The 19,487-nt window shown below is 33.0% G+C and overlaps 3 protein-coding genes across 4 annotated transcripts; all 3 read right to left on the bottom strand.

Annotated features, from left to right (window-relative positions):
• Nucleotides 1-2,668: 2,668 nt before the first annotated feature.
• Nucleotides 2,669-7,116, bottom strand: LOC145599210 (oligopeptide transporter 5-like). The gene is made up of 7 exons (XM_081655615.1): nucleotides 7,044-7,116; nucleotides 4,918-5,360; nucleotides 4,730-4,827; nucleotides 4,068-4,640; nucleotides 3,707-3,968; nucleotides 3,403-3,585; nucleotides 2,669-3,289 (listed from the first exon to the last, which is right to left on the bottom strand). The coding sequence occupies exons 1-7, from the start codon at nucleotides 7,114-7,116 to the stop codon at nucleotides 2,669-2,671; spliced, it is 2,253 nt and encodes a 750-aa protein (XP_081511741.1).
• An 893-nt stretch (nucleotides 7,117-8,009) lies between these two features.
• Nucleotides 8,010-13,971, bottom strand: LOC145597659 (deSI-like protein At4g17486). 2 transcript variants are annotated; one of them, XM_081653878.1, is made up of 5 exons: nucleotides 13,741-13,971; nucleotides 13,447-13,656; nucleotides 9,436-9,723; nucleotides 8,887-8,973; nucleotides 8,010-8,448 (listed from the first exon to the last, which is right to left on the bottom strand). In XM_081653878.1, the coding sequence occupies exons 2-5, from the start codon at nucleotides 13,598-13,600 to the stop codon at nucleotides 8,300-8,302; spliced, it is 678 nt and encodes a 225-aa protein (XP_081510004.1). In that variant the 5' UTR covers nucleotides 13,601-13,656; nucleotides 13,741-13,971; the 3' UTR covers nucleotides 8,010-8,299. The 2 variants fall into 2 exon arrangements, with proteins under 2 accessions (XP_081510004.1, XP_081510005.1); XM_081653879.1 differs by having other exon boundaries at nucleotides 8,887-8,967; nucleotides 13,741-13,969.
• Nucleotides 13,972-15,028: 1,057 nt separating this feature from the next.
• On the bottom strand, nucleotides 15,029-18,302 carry LOC145597822 (nudix hydrolase 8-like). Its single transcript, XM_081654069.1, has 9 exons — nucleotides 17,888-18,302; nucleotides 17,315-17,538; nucleotides 17,161-17,226; nucleotides 16,672-16,809; nucleotides 16,507-16,584; nucleotides 16,334-16,384; nucleotides 16,051-16,085; nucleotides 15,719-15,827; nucleotides 15,029-15,604 (listed from the first exon to the last, which is right to left on the bottom strand). Exons 1-9 carry the CDS (start codon nucleotides 18,009-18,011, stop codon nucleotides 15,398-15,400), a joined length of 1,032 nt encoding a protein of 343 aa, XP_081510195.1. The 5' UTR covers nucleotides 18,012-18,302; the 3' UTR covers nucleotides 15,029-15,397.
• Between the last annotated feature and the right edge of the window lie 1,185 nt (nucleotides 18,303-19,487).

Here is a 19,487-nt window from a genome sequence, read left to right as displayed (position 1 = left end):
GCTACAACGTAACTTATGCTGTCTTTTCTTTTCTTTTCTCTTCTTTCTTCTATTTCTCTCCTTCAATTCCTTGGAAAATTTGTAATAATAATATAAATTAAATATAAGCTATATGATACGAGTATAAAAGTAGAGCATAAACTATACAGAATCAGTGCCTTTTTGGTGCAGCAGGCCACATGGTGTGGCCTGCTGCCAAGTCAGCAAAAATAATGGGAGTTACTGGTATTGTCAAGGTTACTTGTATTTTTCAGGTGTTACTTTGTATTTTTTTTTCAAGAGTTACTTGTATGATTACTTATTTAGGGGTTACTTATAATTTTTTTTTTCAAGAGTTATTTGTATGGATTACTTATTCAGGGGTTACTTGTTTTATTTTTTTTTCAGGAGTTACTGATTACTTGTATTTTTTATGGGTTACTTGTTTTTTTAAGGGGTTACTTGTATGGATTACTTATTAAGGGGTTACTTGTATGAGTTAATTCAAGAGTTACTTATATGATTAATTATTCAAGGGTTACTTATATGAGTTACTAGCTTATTTAAGGGTTACTTGTATGCATGGGTTACTTGTATGAGTTACTTATTCAAGGTTACTTGTATGAGTTACTTGTTCAAGGGTTGCTTGTACGTATGCCCTATACCAAACCAGTAACACCCTACAAGTAACCCCGACCAAAATTAGTAACACCCTGCAAGTAACCCCTGACCAAAACCAGTAACATCGTACAAGTAACTCTTGAAAAAAAAAATTGTATTGTGGGTTACTTGTTTCAATTCTGGAGTTACTTGTATTCTGGGGTTACTTGTATAAAACACTTGAATGGGTTGAGTAACCCCAGATCAAAATCTCGTACCAAACCAATAACACCCTACAAGTAACCCCTGACCAAAACTAGTAACACTTATACAAGTAACCCCATAATACAAGTAATACCTACAAGTAACCCCTGGCCAAAACCAGTAACAACCATACAAGTAACCCCAGAATACAGGTAACACCTACAAGTAACCCCTGACAAAACCAGTAACACCCTTACAAGTAACCCCAGAAACAAGTAACACCTATAGTAACACCATACAAGTAACCCCTGGCGCACCATGTGGCCAGCCGCATACAAAAATTTGTGATACAGAATACAATAATTTGTAGGACTATAATCACATTTTTAAGGATCACATCATCACAATAAACATCTCAAAATATATAATGTATGTAAGATTGTCTAATTGTCTTGGCTAAAATTGCTCATCGTAATATATATATATATATATATATATATATATATATATATATATATATATATATATATATATATATATATATATATATATATTAGGGGTGTCAATCGGGTTTGGCAGTTCGGTTTATCGGTTTTCGGTTTATAACGGATCGGTTTTTAACGGGTTGGAATTATTATCGGTTCAGTTTGGATCGGTTTTAAATAATTTCGGGTCGGTTCGGTTAGGTTTGTTTTTATTACAGTTTCTTTTCGGGTCGGATTCTACCGGGTCGGGTTATAATTGGTTCGGGTCATAATCGGTTCGGGTTAAAGTCGGTCGGTTTAAAAACGGTGTTTGTCAGTTTAAAGCGGATTTTGGGTCAAAAAATATCGGGTCCTAATCGGGTCCGGTTGTAATCGGTTCAGGTCATAATTGGCTCGAGTTGTACTTAGTCGGTTTGACAATTGGTTTTGCCTGTTTTAAACGGGTTATGTTAACGTATATATCCTAGTATATCCTCAACATTCTATAATTAGTTATTCCAATACATCATACGGAGTATTAATTAGTTGTTTAGTTTTAATTAAGTCCCTTTTCTGTATAAAGATTTTCAGGATCAAATAATAATAAAAAATCTAGAGTTAGCTTTTTGATTCAGATTTTTTAAATACACTATAGTGTTCTGCTTTAAGTTACAGATTGTAAACGATTTGGGTTTATCGGGTTTTTGTCGGGTTTAATCGGTTTCGGTTTACAATGGGTCGGGTTGCTATCTGGTTCGAAAGTACTCGGTTCGGGTTGTTCTCGGTTTCGGGTTGTATTAGTTCGGCTTGATAACGGGTACAGTTCATTAACGGTTCTCAAATATTCGTATCGGTTCAGTTTCAGGTTTTAAAAAATCGGGTCGGGTCGGTTTACGGTTTTAAAATAACAGGTTCATAGCGGTTCAGTTTCTTTTCGGAACAGTTCGAAACGGTTCGGATTCACCAGTTCGGGTTGGTTTTTGACAGCTCTAATATATATATATATATATATATATATATATATATATATATATATATATATATATATATATATATATATATATATATATATTCACAATAATTTCTTTGAGCCTCTTAAATTGTAATTCACATAAATTCTATTAGAGATCATTTTGTAAGACAAATGAATACAAAAACAAATTTTTAAAAAATAACGGACAACATAATGTTAGAACCTCCTTTGTAGTACTTTTACTAGCTAGGAGTCTCACGTAACTTATTTATATAATTTGTCACATGTATCACTCTTATAATCCTGGCTATTTTATATGGCTAGATAAAGTATCTTATAATTACAAATTAAAAAAAAAAAAAAAAAAAAAAAACACACACACACACACACAATGAACTAAGCAATTCTAGCTTGAAATCCTAATTTACTTAAGCTGAAATCGCGCATATCATGAGATAACAGGGCAGCCATTAGCCACAATTCCGGGGGCAGAAGGACAAGTAGCCAACGGACAGTAGTCGTCTTGTGGCATTCCCCACCAATTCGGCCCATAGATGTTATTTCCTTGGAGAATGTAGAGGAGCATCCCCATGAAAGCAACACCTGTATCCAAACCAGCTGCTAAGACATAGTTGCACTTCGCCCACCATCCCTTGTACCTAGTGTACACATAACAGTTGAAGAATAGTCCGACTAGTCCCCATGTCACGTAGTTTATAGACCGAGCAGGCGGTATTCCTACTGCTCCAAGGAAAATAACAGGCATGTTTATATACCTTATCCATTTCTTTTCAGGATACTTTCGAGACAGAACCCATACAGGGACAGGGGACAGCAACCCAACTAGGAAAAACCAGTTTAGCCCTGAATAGACTGAGTTTGGTCCAAACATTTTGGCCGGACCAATTACTCCCCATATGATTGATGCATTGAAGAATACGGCGTCATTTGGACATGTCCAAGGGCTACCCTCAGGAAGATTTTCAATGTCACATATGTACTTAACTCCGGAGAGGAGCCACCATGTTGTGCCTAGGTAGACTTGTGATGACACTATGGTTCCCACCAGCTAAACATGCCATAAAACAGGATTATTTGAGTTATGAATCAACAAACGTGAAAATAGAAACATTGCAACTAAATAGAAGCGGAGAATAGGTAAGTTGGTGTTAGATATGATACCTGTACAAGAAACATGGATTTGGGAGGAATTTTCATGTAATGTCCCAACTTAAAATCTTGGATAAGAGTTAGTGCTTGAGTCATGCTTATATAACCATATGTTTTGAAAGACACATTAGCAAGAGGCCTTCCCGGAAAAAGATACCCAATAATCAGCTCGGTTATCACATTTAGTCCAGGTTGCTGTATGTGAACAAGCAGAGAAAACAGAGGAATTAGGACATCATTCCCAAACTTAATGACTTAACTTATGAAAGAGACAAACTAGCTAGTATAGTTGTATGAATCAAATATGAATACATACCATGTTTGTTGTAGCAGTTATGATGCCAATGGGTAATGTGAAAACAAATGCAATTGCACAAGCTAAGATTAATCCCCACCAGGGAAGTTGAATCTGCCCACCAAAGCCCTCACAAGCTAGCAACGAGAGACCAAATGTAACGACTAACAGTACATGAAACCACCACTGCGGAACTTGTTCATAATTCTTTTTCATTATTCTGAGATGCACATCCGCATCCTTTACCTTAGCCCGAGTTTTACTCCACAACTCCAGTATCGACCTATACATAGCAACAAACAATGAACCGTGAATTGAATTTTCAAAGGCAATATTCACTACTGTCAAGACAATCAACATAAATAGTGATGGTGGGACTTACTTTCCATGGAAGAGAGCAACATGTGTGATGGTAGCCGTTACAGTAGCAAAGGACAACCCGTAGTTCAAAGCAAATAAAACACTCATATAGAGCTTGCTATAGGAAGCATAGGCTAAATTGTTGAAGGTGAAGGTCTTATGATCCATGATGCGAGAAATATTATAAACCTTACCGGAAAAGTCATATGATCTTGAGGAGATCAGGGGAAATCTCTTAGCCTCGTAAAGATTTCCATAGTACGAAATAGGAAGAATTATATAAACCAAGAAGACGTATCCGACCAATACGTTTATTATGCCTGAAGGAGGAACAGCAAGAGGATTACCGAGAAAGCTGACCACGGCGCTCCAATCAAACGAAAAGGCGCCTATGCCAAAGCCATGGAGACCAGATCCAACTTGTTGCATTGTCATGTTCTTTTTAAATATCCAACATAACACTGAAAGACAACTTATTGATGGAAAAAGGTAGCCAGGAACTATGTAATATGCATAACTTGATATGATTGTTATGAGAAAGAATTGTTGTCTTGTAAGTCCACCCTTTTTTCTCTTTTCCTTTTCGTGCAATGCCCTGTAAAACCCGAAAACTCCATGTAAATAAAACCACTTAACCAGCAACATAGGTTCGTTCATGAGCCAAGTATACGAAAATTAGTCAACCTGAAGAGGGAGACTTGAACGAGGTTCCCTGGCCACCACATGTACGGGGAGTCCACTAGGTACTTTCGGAATAGACCAGCCCATCCGTAACCAAGTAGCTAAAATCAAACATCATTCCAATAATTACTACATACACAAGATCATCTAAATACACAGACACGAAAGAGTTAAACAAACATTGAATGTACCTGAGTAGTAAGAACAAGGAAAAAGGCGGCAATGAACTTTAAACCTTGATGATAATAAGCTTTAACAGAGATGATGATATGATCAGCATAAACACCACCAGAGCCACAACTCGCAAACATAGTGATCAACACATGTTCTTTCAAGTTAAAGGGGCCCGGGTTTAAGGTAAATGACCAACTTGTGAAGGGTATGGTGAATTGTTTTGTAGGTAATGTTGCAGCCATTAATTTCCCAATTGGTACCACGGCAATTTGAGCTGTGACTGAAGATACAAAGAGAGGATTCTCCCTGAAGCCGAAGAATTTGTTCGCGAAAGACAGGATGATGCAGGAGGCTATACCAAGTACCCATGTTCTGAATGTTAAGCATGGTAATGTTGTATCATCTGTTATTGGAACTGTTAGCCTCACCTCTTCTATCGGGCTGTCGTTGATTTCTTCTCCTACAACATTCGATTGATAAAAACCATATCATTCGGTTAACTAGTTTTGTTGGTTAAAATGTTTGGATACTTAATATCTAATATATTGGATCGAAATGTACATAGAGTACATACCAAATGATTTGATGATTATTGACTGATTGCACGTAAATCATAACTTTTTTAAACACTAAAAATTACATAGAAGAAAATATCAAACACATATAATCCTTAATAATATTGTCATATGATAAACATAGAGGTATAACAAAACTAAAAATAAATCGAACGTATAATAATAATCATAACTTTTTTAAACACTAAAAATTACAAGAAGAAAATATCAAACACATATAATCCTTAATAATATCATATGAAAACACATAGGTATAAAAAATTAAAAAAATAAATGGCACGTAAAATCTCTAATAATATGATAGAAAAACATGAAGAACTATAAATAAATGGTAGAAAAATAATACCAGAAACAGGATCAGAGAAGGGTTTATCATGAGAATGAGAGTGTTCTTCCCCCATATTTTCTCTCTTAACTCCTGATTAATCCGTAGTAAAACTCTATAATACTAATTAGCTAGATTAAATATACGTAGTATTAATTAATTTGTAACAACCTATCTGTATTTACCAATTACAGCACAAGATAGAAAAATGTATATAACCCACTTTAAATTATTGATGCACGTTATTTTTCACGTTTGATATCTTATCATTTGACCAAGATGTATATAACCCATTTTAGAGCTAGTATTGATACATGTTATTTATTTCTCACATTTGAGGTTCATATGGTTTTTAAAGCCATAATTTCAAATTTATCCATTACCTAATTGAGCTAGAATGCATATATATACAAAAAATATATCCGTTTTTCGAAATTTTATTACTCACATTATCCCATCTCGTATCCTAATGTAGGAAAATGCTAGTAAAAAAGATTTGGAATAGATAAGCTTAGCTTGATTACACCTATTGCGTGTTTTTATCATCATACATCCTTAAATTAAAACCATTTTAGGATATATTCACTATTCAGGCATTATACATTGGTTTTAAACATTGCCATATTAGTACTTATCAATTTTTAGTATCGAAGCATCAATCTACGATTAATGAATTCTTACAAATTATACTTTTTATCCATCAGTGCCAAAATAAACTGCCAGCTACTATAGAATCATCTTATTTGATTTCCATCTTAACTAATACAATTACCTTTGTAAACACACATATGGAGAATCTGATTAGCATATGTTCTGTTCACCTTGTTTTCATTTATTTCAGGTGTAATAAGTTCAGATAAATTCAGGTAAGTTCATTTCAGGTAAAATAAATTCTAAAAAGGATTATCCAATACAAATTACAACTAAAATAAATTTCAATAAGGTGTAATAAGTTCAGATAAGTAAAAATGGGGTAAATAGAACACATTCTAACTCAAAATAAGTCCGAAATTAAAAATAATGCTCATTCGATGATCAACGTAAATCATAACTTCATAAACAATACTGTAATTTTGAAAAAAAACAGGCCTAAAAAAATACACCAAAAATAAAAATGTCACTCATTAAACACATGAATTCCCTAATAAATTAAAGTACAACGTAAATACGAAATAACATCATCATATAATAACATAGAAACAAAAGAATTATAAATTATAAATATATAGTTGAAAAACAATACCTGAAACAAGATCGGAGAAGGGTTTAACATGAAATTGAGAGTGTGAGCCAATTACATCATCTTCTTCCCCCATATTTACCACTCCTTATTATAATTATATTTAGCTGATTTAAAGATATAATTATAGTACTATATTATTATAAATAAGTATGTAACTCTATTTATATTTTCTTAATCATTAAAAAAAATAAAAAATCCCGGATAATAACAACACAAGATAATAAAAAATGTATATGACCCTTTAAGAGTATTAGTGCATGACTGCTCGTTATTACTCACATTTGAGAATTTACTATTTGACCACATTTATCATTTATTGTTGTTATATGAAATGACAAATACTCCCTCCGTTTTTAAATAATTGCTCCACTTCGTTTTTAAAAACTTGCTCCATTTCCTTATTTGGAAAGCTTTTACAATATTTAATTATTTTCTCTCACCTAGTGGACCCAACATAAATCATACGAAGTATTCTATTAATTTCATATTCACCATCCTCCAATTATCTCCACTACTTTTACTTTATACGGAGTACAATTTTTTATTCTTCCACCCACCTCACTACCTCCATATTATATTACTTTCTCCAATTTCTCCTAAAACTCCGCATATGGAGAAATGGAGCAAGTATTTAAAAACGGAGGGAGTATCTGGTAGTATAATTTATAAAAAAAAATATAAAATTTTAAAAATCGCAGAATTTTGTTTAACGACAAATACATTAAAAATTATACTGCGAAAATTTCATCAATAAGTAAATTGTCGTGATCAAGTTTTAAGACGTGACACTTATAGTACTACTACGTACGTAGTGTAGGTTCAAAATCACCCTTCAAATTTGGGTCAAAAAAAAAAAAAAAAAAAATCACCCTTCAAATTTAATCAGGTGTTCGTTATACCGCCAACAGATATCAGTGGATAATTGGATATATCAATGCTTTGTAAAGGTTTAAGATCATTCATGTATTCTTGAAAGACTCTTGAATTTTTGATCCCATAAGCTAGAGTACAAGGATATTTTACAATGAGAGTCTTGCTAGTAACCTATTTAGAATTTTAGATGCAGATACGGAAGGTATGAAGAACACCATCATCCTCGTAGCATATAGCACATTATCTTACGAGGTCACACAAACAATCAAATGAGTGTATATATGTTCATTATGGTACATTTGCGAGTGTAAATTAATTTTACAACCTATAACACCCAAGAGATTCTTTGAAATGGAAGGTGAATAAAGGGTGACAAAAAAAATCTACACCATCTCTCTGGTGATTCTAACTGGTTTTGCCTGCAAAAATGCTACATCTGCTGAAGGAGTAGTCAGCAAATGATGTTCAGGATCATCCACCTCCTCTTCACTGTCAATTGATGCAGATGATGATGGAGAGCCTGATCCATTCTCTGATAATCCACAACCCAAATCAGTTTACGTAAAAAAAGCCTAAACTAAACAGCAAGACAGGAAATGAGAATGCATCTAGAAGCATAACATCAATTGACATAAAGTATTTCTCCGTATCACTTAACTCATTTAGAGACATCTCCACTATCTAAAAAGTCACCACAAAATTCGAACTCATTGGTAATTGGTATGTTTGTCAGCATTAATATATGCATCAAAAATAAATAAATATCAAAGCCAAAGGTTGACTGCATGTAAGTCAATCAAGTTCTTCCGAACAATTGTGTCATTAACTCTTGATCAAATGATCAATGTATCTTAGCTACTATAATGTTAATCAATTAGATTTCCTCTACATCAAAATTTGGTTATATTAGTAATGTATCCCTAAATTCAATAGAATATGGACCTGAATCATAAGAATCTGAGTGCTTTACCTGAGCATGCAATGTGATCAGGATGCTGTTGAACAGCTGCTATTTGAATATTTTCTGGCAATAGGCAATTGAAGTATGAACCTGCAGCTTAAGATGAATTGTTTTAGACAAAGGAAAAATTACAGATGTTTAACATGAAATTGATAATATTGAATCCATATGAGATATGACTATCACTTAATTTTCAGAGCCTATGTACTTCAAGGACGGTACTTCATACTTCCTCTATTTCAAAATATTGCAACATTATTTTACTAGCATGTTTGACAATATATACTTTGATTAGAAATAAAACTAAAACATATATAAAAAGTAGATATAATGAAAATAAAACAATGGAACTAATTCAACAGCATTCTTTGATAAAATTTGCTTTCAATAAATTAGTAAAATATGTGGACAAAATTAAAACACGAATAGTGCAAAACTAAAGTGTTGCAAACTTGCAATTATTTTGAAACATAATTCAGAGGAAGTATATTCTAGAACCTTACACATATTGTATACTGCCTTCAATGTAATGCATAGGGCAGGCAAAAGGTTACATACCTACACGAGCGAGTCGATTAATCCATCCAGGTATAGATCTCCCAGTGAGATGCAAACAGACCTCATCAGTAAAATGGTTACAGTTTTTAGCAATCAAGTGATATGCGTCCCCATGATACTTTGAGGCAAGGCCCTGCATGAACGATCGAAATTCTGTCCGTGACATGTCTGTGCTGCCGAGAGGTATAGCCTTTCTGAATATAAATCCTGGGCAGCTCCTTGGTTCCACCTCAAACACACCACTAGTAGGATACTCATGAGCTCCATAACCATACTCCATGCCATGTACTGCATGTAAGCTTTACATTAGCATCCATGTTTTGCAAAGATAACAATTCAGCCTATGATACATACCATCTCAGAAGAAATGATTCACAGGTCCAGAAAAACAGATATATACAATCACCTAAGACACCAGATTCCACCTAAACCGGGCAAGACACTATACATCTATACCTAACCACAAATAAATTTCTAGATCATTCTAAATGATGAAGTTGCAAAAAACTTTAGGCTACTCTCACCTAGTTATACAAGGATCCATACCAGATGTTACAAAACACCAAATAAACCACAGATGCTCTTTACACAACTTAGCAAATAGCTGTGGAAAATCCAGTTTCCTCACAATAAAACTATACTCCAACTTCCAGTTTATTTCTCTCTAAAAAACCATCAAGAAGTCAACTTATGCAGGAACTGTTTAACATCTTGCCTGCAAGCTTTACAACTACCACAATTTGTGTATTATCCTCACTATTTAGTATTTACCAGAGAGGCTTTGCCCTACAAACTTATTGATAATGGGAGGCGAAGAAGAGATTTTGATAAAAATTGATAGTAGATTGTACTTTGATGCAATTAAGTCATCAAATGAAGTTTACAATCCCACTTTCGAGAGGCTGGATGCTCCCACTAAAAGCTAGTCAAAATAAACCAGAATCCAATCACAATTTTCGGCTTACTTTCCTGTTTAGAATCTCAATACATTCAAGTTTCAAGTGGCTGGACACTCCTACTAAAAGTAAATCAAACTAAACAGAATTCAATCATAATTTTCTGCTTATTTTTCCTCTCACTGATCTCTGTATATAGGCATTTGCTAACTTCCTTTTCATTCTCACCTCTAACAAACTCACTGCCTTCCTTATCAAGCTTATCCAAACCAACTAACATACTCTTATCAATAGTACCCCTCTAAAAAGTCTGCGCATAAGAAACTGCCTACATATTTACAACCTGACCTCATCAAAGGCAGATTACTCTTTAACCATGTTGCCTTTGATAAAATTCACAGTAAGCCTTGTATAAACAAAATCCATATCATTATCAAAGTTGCCTCTACGTTAAAGCATAGTGTAGAAAATGGAATGGTGCAGCACTCTTGAAAAAAAAAGGGGGGGAGGGGGGGATATAACATATTGTTCTACCAGTATCAATTACAGCAAGTCGTTTACAGCTTTGGGTATTAATTAAGATATACTAAAATCTAAAGAAAATAATTCCTAAATATAATACAACTAATTTCTACTATTCTCTATAAATTTTTCAAAACTTAAGTAGTGTAATACATTACAGTAAACACTTTATTATTTCAGTGTTTGAAAAGGCACACCTAGATGCGACGAGCAAGGCGTTATGGGTCATGTGCCTTTTGTGGTCTAGGCGAGGCGATTTTAATGAGGCGCAGCTTAAGGCACACCCGTGCACAGAGATTTTTTTCAGAACTTTTTTTTATTGTTTATTATATGCACCTCACTTCAATGAGGCACACAGAGGTATGCCTTAGGCGCAGGGAACTCTGAAATGCCTTGGTGCGCCATGAACCCTTTTATACACTGCATTAATTTACCATGATAGCTTACATTTCTAAATCAGAAAAGTTGCTCAAATAATTTAACTAGCCATTGCTTCAAAAAGCTGAATTTCACTACAGTAACACAATAGAATAGAGGAGAGAAACACATTCATGATACTTCAGTGACCAATTCATCATAGAAAGCAGTCTGAGTAATTTTATTCTTCATTCTTTCATGAAAACTATTCTTATTTCTTGCCCATGAATTTGATTAACTCTGACCTTGACCAAAAAAGAGATTGTACTATCAGATTATAAAACAGCAAGTCAGACTAGGAAAGCACTTGAATATCTAGTGTTGTTTAAAAAAAAATCAGGAAGTCATTTCTTATCAGAAAAGATCTTCCATTAATAAAGGTCAATGAACACATCAGGTGACATTTGATCAGTATGTTGCTTGCTAATCTAGTCATCCACGTATTTTAAACACATTAAACAAAAGATAGAAATTCTACCAAATCACACCTAGACAACATACTTCTTCCATTCTTTTTTAGTTGACACGTTTTGACTTTAGACACTATTCAAAATTCTACTTTGACTAGATTTTGTAATTTATAGGTTATGAACTTATGATAAAAACATAATCACATGGGATCTTGTTTGAATAGTCTCATTGTACATTTTCAGAATATTAAATTTTATAATTTTTACTTGTTGATAATGAAAGAAATTGATTATTAAATTTGTGCGTTGGCATTTGTGTATGTGATAAAAGAAACATGTCATCTGAAAAATAACACCGGAAGTATATTCCTAATTCATTTTTGAACAATGAATCTAATTAAAAGGGACTTGTTGATTGCATGCTGAACAAAATGAAATAAACAAGGGGTCATTTATCTATTAAGAAATGTGCAATGCAAAAGATAAAGATATGAGCTTAGAACAGATGCAAGTATATGAAAGTTCATAAAAAGCATTGGACACTTAAACACTGCTTTTCCTAAAAAGTTTGGTCTATTGGTCTAATTATATTGATTCCATATCTTATATCTAAGTCTCCAAATTCTAAATACACCATACATTGAGCAACAAAAAGTACCAATAAATAAAACTATTTGGCAAAACAAGTTATTAGCCTATACGACTAAATCACAGGAAACTTTATTAGCCATTATCTCAAAGACCAAGATCTAAGCTACTAAAAGCACATGATTAGGCAAATTTCAAAAGTAGTGACTAGCAAGCCAAGGTGCAGGAGTGCCAAAATCAGCTGTTAATTTATTAAAGCTTGCATGCCAAACATACTTTCGCCACGGATCAAATTTCCTTTATTGATGCTTCGCAGCTAAAGCATTATGTAATAGACTTCTATTGTATATAGGATCAATGGTTAGTTAAATTCCCTATTTGTGATGGATGTCCTGTCAGGTACAATCAAACTAAACTTTAAAAATTTCCTCCATGGTAATCTCTTTTCAAAATAAGCTGTTGCATAAATATCATCTATCTCATTAAAATTTTGCTCTAAACATATCCTTGCCTGTTTTTCATACAATTAGGAGGACAAAACAACAATTCAGATTGAAAATCATGAAAATCCAAGACACTTTAATTCGAAATCGAAGCTTCAAGCAATCAGAAGTATTACACATTTATATTCCTAGGACGGAAACCATTCGCATTACTAACCAGAGATAAATGAAGTATATAATTTCAAGACAATCAGAAAAGATCCTCAAATAAAATAAAGATATACAATTGGATTTCTTAGGATATCCTTACTTACATCCAATGATGACAATAAGGGAACAACCAAAAAGTAAAGATATATTATTGGATTTCTTATGATATCGAACAACTTGAATACTATCAACTTATCAAGGACTTTTACTTAAATGATCTCATATCCTTCATCATAAGTGATTCAGAAATCCGACAGCGTGAGTATGATCACACTTCACAAAGAGACCACCAAACGACGACAAACGCACAAAACCCAAACCATCATTAACCATTTAACTAACACCTCAAAGATATATTACCTAACTACAGTTCATAAGAATCATAACAAGAAAGTAAATTCAAAGGCACAATAACAATTATCACAGTCCAAACAGTAACTTAAAACCCAATTATACTAAAAACTTTATAATATATCAAATAGAATAGCATAATTAAAAGTATAAGTAAGATTATTGATTATATACCTTCAATTCCAGAGTGAAAAACACCAAGACCAACCCAATATAAATAATCATTAACAGGGGTTAGATCATATACATTCAAATATACAGCTGTTCGTTCTTTCTCTCCTTCATTTTGCTCCTTTCTCCCACTCCAACTCCTCAAACTAAACCCCATTTGATCCCCTCCCACCTAATCCTTCCCCAATTTTTCTTCAATCCCTAATCAAACATCTGCGCCAAAATTCAAAAAAAAAAAAAATTACAAAAAAAGTACAGAAAATTGGAATTACATACCAAAAATTCAATAAAAATTACCTCAATTAGATGAAGAATTGATGAATGATGCGAAAGAAGATGAGTAGATCGGAGGATGTAGGAGAGAGAAAAACCCTAGAAATAAGAGAGTAATATAGAAGCTTAAATTGGTGTTAAAGATGAAAAAATGAAGAGAAAAATGCGGGGAATTTGGAAGGGAGAGGTGGCGGGAGGGTGGCTGAAGATCGGAAGAGAAGGTGGAGAATGTAGATAGATTTTATTTTACGAGTATTTCTTTTTAACTTTTTGCCAAGTTATTCAAGTATTACAAGTTTTAATGAATTTTTGTCGTTAAAGGCTTGTGCAACAAAGGACAATGGCTCGACACACCACTATTTCAAATTTCGCTTCGACCCGGTTCATTTCACATGTATAATCCGTAATAAATTCAAATTATTTTTAGATTAATCACTTGTTTTTGTTAAATTTGACTTTTGTATTTAAAAAAGTATTAATTGGTTTAATTTTTAATAATCATAGTTGACATTTACTAGTTACAACTTACAAATGTAGTTCCATTTAAAAAAAAAAAAAAGTTACTAATGTAGTTTGTTTTGCATATTTATATATTACTCCATACAAAACAAATTTTATTTTCTTCATTCATTTTAATATCCGGTTTTGAGAAATGGTCAACCGTATTAAAATTGTTTAGATGATACACATCTTTACTTTGTGGTAAGTTTATGGTTAGGCAACTAATATTTGGCTTTTAGATTTGAAAGTGTGTAGTAATCAATTAGGATGAGTAATCATTGAATGTGATTGCTTTGCATAATTGGATATAGGTCATAATTATTCAAGTTAAGTCATGGTCATGTCTGATTGTCCAATGATACATCAAATATAATTTATTGTAAAATAGGTCATGTTCAACCAAATCAAGACTCTCATGAACATCAAATTGACCATGTCTATTGATACATCAAACAATGATATTTTAGTCTGTTCAGTTATGGTCAATTTATTTCCCAAGCCACAACTCTTGATAATCAAGTTTGAAAACTCAACCCAAACCCGGAAAAGTCAGATTAAGCCATGGCTGATCAGCTCCCGTCTAATTCAAGTAAGTCGAAGATTAGGGATCATACTGATTCAGTAAATACAACATTTAAGATATATGTACATATAAAGTAAACATATCAGTTTCTCTAGTAGTTGAGTTGGGATGGTTAATTCAACATGTGGCAAACTGAAGTTTTAAACTACAAAATATCTGTAACAGATTCAAACTAGAACAGCTATAAAAGACCTACTTATCAAGAAAAAACAGAAAAGATCAGTTGAGTAGCAAACAAACTAGTCAATTTATATATACAAGAGTACAAATGATAATATCTACATCCATCATAATGTACTACCTCCGTTACATATTAGTTCCAACTTTGGAATATTTTATCTCTCACAAATATTGCCCAAAGTTGCAACTAATATGTAACGGAGGTAGTATATGTCCTCCTAATAATATCCACCCTGTAAATATCAACTTTGATATTTACATACCCGAACAATCGATATCCTTACATACATGTCTAGCCAAACTCAACAGGTCACATGATTCACATCTATCTCATGTTTCCACCTTACTATAGTGTGGAAATTGAGAGTTTTCATTATGATGATCAAGTGAACTTTATGGAATACAGGGGCCTTAAACCTATGCTCCAATGCAGTTGGAGTCCCGAGTGTTGACAACATTGTAGTATAAGGTGGATGATCGATCATCAAATTTGGAGATCAAGTGATGCGCGAATAGTCCACAGTATTTCTTCCCCATCCTCGCGATGAATATGTCAGTCACTTTCTTAAGCATGCTGTCTTCTTGGATCCATGGTTGCTTTACAAATTCTACCACAGGCATCCACTGCATATGTGCAATAAAAGATAAGAATTTGGAAAGTTAATACTTGTTTGATTGTTGAAAAGGCCAAAGTGTAATGCTTTAACATATAATAACTCTAATCCAGTAATCTGATACCTTTGCAGCTATAATTTCATGATCATCAACCTTGATTTCAGACGAAAGAGGCTTTAGCATACAAATGAAGAACAAATCTGATTTTTCAAAAGCCATGTTTTGAGCATGCCTGAAAATTAAATTTCACATTTAGATTTTTCTGACATAAACTGAAGTTGTAATCCCTCATCACATTGGAAATTTATATAAACTGCAAGTAAATTGAATAATGCATATTTGTTATGCTACATGCATTAAAAATTTGAATTTGCTAAGGAATATCTTGCAAGTTCACCACCCCTCATTAGTCTCTAAAACCAACTTCAACTATGACATAGACCGAGTTTAGTTACCTGAAAGCAATTACTTCTACGAATTCAGTATCGATCTGCAAACATTCAATGAGACGAAATCAACATTTATGCATTGCAGAAATTGGATTATGCCAACATAAAATGCTCAACATCATTTCCAATTCTCACTTTTTGATTATGAGATTTCATAACTTATACTAATAAGTTTAGTCAGATACTAATTATGCTAATTTTGCAAACTGACAGCAATAAACAACAAAATTCAAGACTTGTTAAGGAATGGACTAAGCAAATCATAGGCCAAAGGAAGTTTCAATCTCACCCCAGTTTCTTCCTGGACTTCTCTAACAGCTCCAGTGTATATCTCTTCGGACTAATCAACAAACAAAAATCAGAAACAACATATGAGCTACTAGAAAACAAAGTATCAAGGCTACATAGACTTTGTTTGGAACGTTGGCAGAAATCGATTGAGCCACAGAAAATATCGAATACCTCATGAATGAAACCGGTAGGAATTTTCCAAAAGCCAACAAAGGGTGGAGCACAATACTTCTCTTGCACCACAAGCACCTGTAATCATCCATAAACGACGATTTTTAGGATGATTTTCACTTATCCTGAGGTGTAAATATACCAAGAATTGCAAGGAAATTGCACCTCATTTTTGTCATTGATGACAAATCCTCCAACCCCTACTTGGTGTGAGGCATTGGCCGGTAGCATACAAGGCCCTTCCGGAATCCAGTAGGTTAGCATTACATAACCGCTTTCTGCGTGATGATATTGGAACCCTTCCTACATAATTTATAGGCAGCAAACTAGCAATAAGTCCCTCTACTCCAACATAATGGTAATATATGATGAGGTTAAAGCTTGTAATATTTGACACATTTATCACAGTATTGAGCTATACTGTGAAAAAACAATCAGTTCAGCTTAAAAATTTACTTCAATTTTCAAATATAACCAATTATTTCATTATAAAAGAGTATATACTATCTAAAATATTTGCCTGAATGCTCAAAACTAGCAAAACAAACCATACAGTCGGGTTGATAGTGTAATTTGAACTAATAATGTTCGGAGTAACAATTATCTCGATTCAAAGGTAAATTAATTATGTTTCAAGGGGTTTGTAAGATTCACCTTTATTGCGATTGGTACAAGTTCTGAGTATTCTGATGGCAATTTAAGCCAAACTCCTTTCTTTCCCTAAAAACATCAAACCCTTGTTTAGCATCAATTAGATGATTTTCCAAGAAATCAACCACTTAATCAGCAGAAAATGGAAGTAATATACCTTAGTTATCCACTGAGAAAGTGAAGATTGAAGCAGAGAAGCAAAAACATTTGGATTAGATGGTAATTTATCTGGGTTTACAATAACTCCTCCATACTCATCATCAAAATAATCCAAAGTTCTTGAAATTGCTTCATTTATCCCATTAATCTTACTTTGGAACAACAATGTTGAAGTTGCTATTTTATTACTAGTTGCTGAATTTGATACCCTTGTACAAATCACTGCATAAAACACATTAACCACAAAATTAAATCAAACCCTTCACAATTAAACTCAACATCATAAAATGACATACCACATTGATCATACAAAAATTAAAAATTTGCGAAGTTGACTTTTATGTGATTTGTCACGCCTAGACTTATTGTATACAGTACACCCGTTATGTATTTATCTCATCATTCTCATGAATTGGACAAATTTAAAGCAGAGGATACTCTGTTTTTTGTGCTCTGTTCATTAGATTAAAATTGAAAAATCAAATCAAAACAACCTCAAGAAAATGTAATGCATCTTAAATCCCAAATCAAAAATAGAAAATTAGAGGGATTAAAATAAGAAAAATTATACCTTTAGAAGAATGTGACTTTGGATATGAATGTACCCCAAAAAGGGAAGTGGGGTATGAAGAAGTTCTGAAACCAACATCTTTAGGAAGAGAGAGAAACTTAGCTTCAAGCATATTGAGCTCCATTAATTAAAACCCTTAATTAAGAATTAGAAGATCTAATTTCCCAGATATCATAAATAAAGTATGAATCTTGTTGGTGGGTCAATTCCAATGTGACTAAAATCAGTTGAAATTAAGAACAAAGATAATATTTTTGACAACAAATAATTTAATTTGAGACGTATTTTCTTGTGTTCTTGAGTGTTGTGTGAGGAATCAGTAGTGATGAGGAGAGAGAAAATAAAATGGGGGGAGTTGGCCCTGTGAGGGAGCTCCCAAGATATCTGGATTCTTATAATAAAGAAATGGGATTAAGTTGGGCAAACCTGAAGATATGTGGTTGCAATTATATAAGTACAACAAACCCAAAAATTGAAATTTGACACATTGAAATTATTATTTTTGCACCGTCCAAGGACAAAAACGCGGTAAGTTGGAAAAGGGTTTGATCATATGTAAGTTTTGAAAGATTTATCTAAAATTTAAGTGTAGCTTACTGGGACTGATATAATGATATGTTTGTTTATCGTCTTTTCGTCAATGTTTGATCGTTACACGTGAGATTTTCTTCATTAAACTCTCAAATAATCATGATACTAGTTTAATGCTTCTTATATCCTTTTTGATAGTTTCATTTCTCTCCAAAATCTTATTCATACATAAAAACTCAAGGCGATCAATCATTGGCTAAGCTATTATTCACTCTAGATTAATAAGATTTACAAATCTCTTTCTATCCTATAATAATCAATTTTGGAGATTAGATATATGTCAATTATTAATTAAATCTTGTCTAAAATCATGCATACTATGATTATCAATGAATCCGGTGATAATTGTGAAACAATAATATAAAGTCTTTGATAATTCACAAAATAATTTAGACATATTGGAATGAATAATTGTAACTAATACTTGTATAATCTTATATTTCAATCAAAATTGAAATTGATTATATAGATGATTATCAATTCCAAACGAAAGAAACAAGAAGAATCTCAATTATCTCATATTTGTGACATACGATGATCTAGTCATTAGCTGAGTCACAAGCTCTTAAAAGAAGATGGAGTACACGAAATTAAATTAAAAATGGAGATTCTTGTCAGAAATTCACTCTAATGTTGTCAGAAAGTCACTCATGATTCTTGTCAGTACCCCACTAAAATATAAAAAAATAAAAATAAAAGAGTACCTAACATTTGAGCTGCATAATCATACAGTGTTGGATAAACATCTCACAGTTTCACCCAACAAATTGTACCAACAGGAATGATACCACCAGCATTATTCTTATCCAAATGGAATCATGCATAATCATATCTTTATGCATTTTTGTGAGTGTGACCTACGATATTTTCCACCTTGCCGTTATGGCTTCTTGTTAGTTTAGTCACATGCACTGATGCACCATTATCTTACATGAGCATGGTTAAAAGAGACATAGAGTAAATAATGTAAAATTAAAGTCAATCTGTTTTTGTCAAAAAATAAGTATCT

Source organism: Chenopodium album, chromosome 20 (assembly GCF_948465745.1).
Source record: "Chenopodium album chromosome 20, dcCheAlbu1.1, whole genome shotgun sequence".
NCBI classification, from domain to species: domain Eukaryota; kingdom Viridiplantae; phylum Streptophyta; class Magnoliopsida; order Caryophyllales; family Amaranthaceae; genus Chenopodium; species Chenopodium album.
Note: the sequence above shows the minus strand (reverse complement) of the source record. Positions and strands in the feature narration are given on the sequence as shown.

Excerpts from the sequence above, each read along its gene's own strand:
- LOC145597822 (XM_081654069.1), bottom strand. The coding sequence starts at position 18,011 with ATGGAGCTCAATATGCTTGAAGCTAAGTTTCTCTCTCTTCCTAAAGAT. Across the intron at positions 17,227-17,314 it reads TTTCTCAGTGGATAACTAAG|GGAAAGAAAGGAGTTTGGCT; the intron begins GTATATTACTTC and ends TGATGTTTTTAG. Across the intron at positions 16,086-16,333 it reads AAGTCCAGGAAGAAACTGGG|ATCGATACTGAATTCGTAGA; the intron begins GTGAGATTGAAA and ends GAATGTTTGCAG.
- LOC145597659 (XM_081653878.1), bottom strand. The coding sequence starts at position 13,600 with ATGGGGTTTAGTTTGAGGAGTTGGAGTGGGAGAAAGGAGCAAAATGAA. Across the intron at positions 9,724-13,446 it reads TTTTCACTCTGGAATTGAAG|TACATGGCATGGAGTATGGT; the intron begins GTATATAATCAA and ends GCTTACATGCAG. Across the intron at positions 8,974-9,435 it reads TAATCGACTCGCTCGTGTAG|CTGCAGGTTCATACTTCAAT; the intron begins GTATGTAACCTT and ends ATTCATCTTAAG.
- LOC145599210 (XM_081655615.1), bottom strand. The coding sequence starts at position 7,116 with ATGGGGGAAGAAGATGATGTAATTGGCTCACACTCTCAATTTCATGTT. Across the intron at positions 5,361-7,043 it reads CTTCTCCGATCTTGTTTCAG|GAGAAGAAATCAACGACAGC; the intron begins GTATTGTTTTTC and ends CGAATGTTGTAG. Across the intron at positions 4,641-4,729 it reads GTTCAAGTCTCCCTCTTCAG|GGCATTGCACGAAAAGGAAA; the intron begins GTTGACTAATTT and ends CGGGTTTTACAG.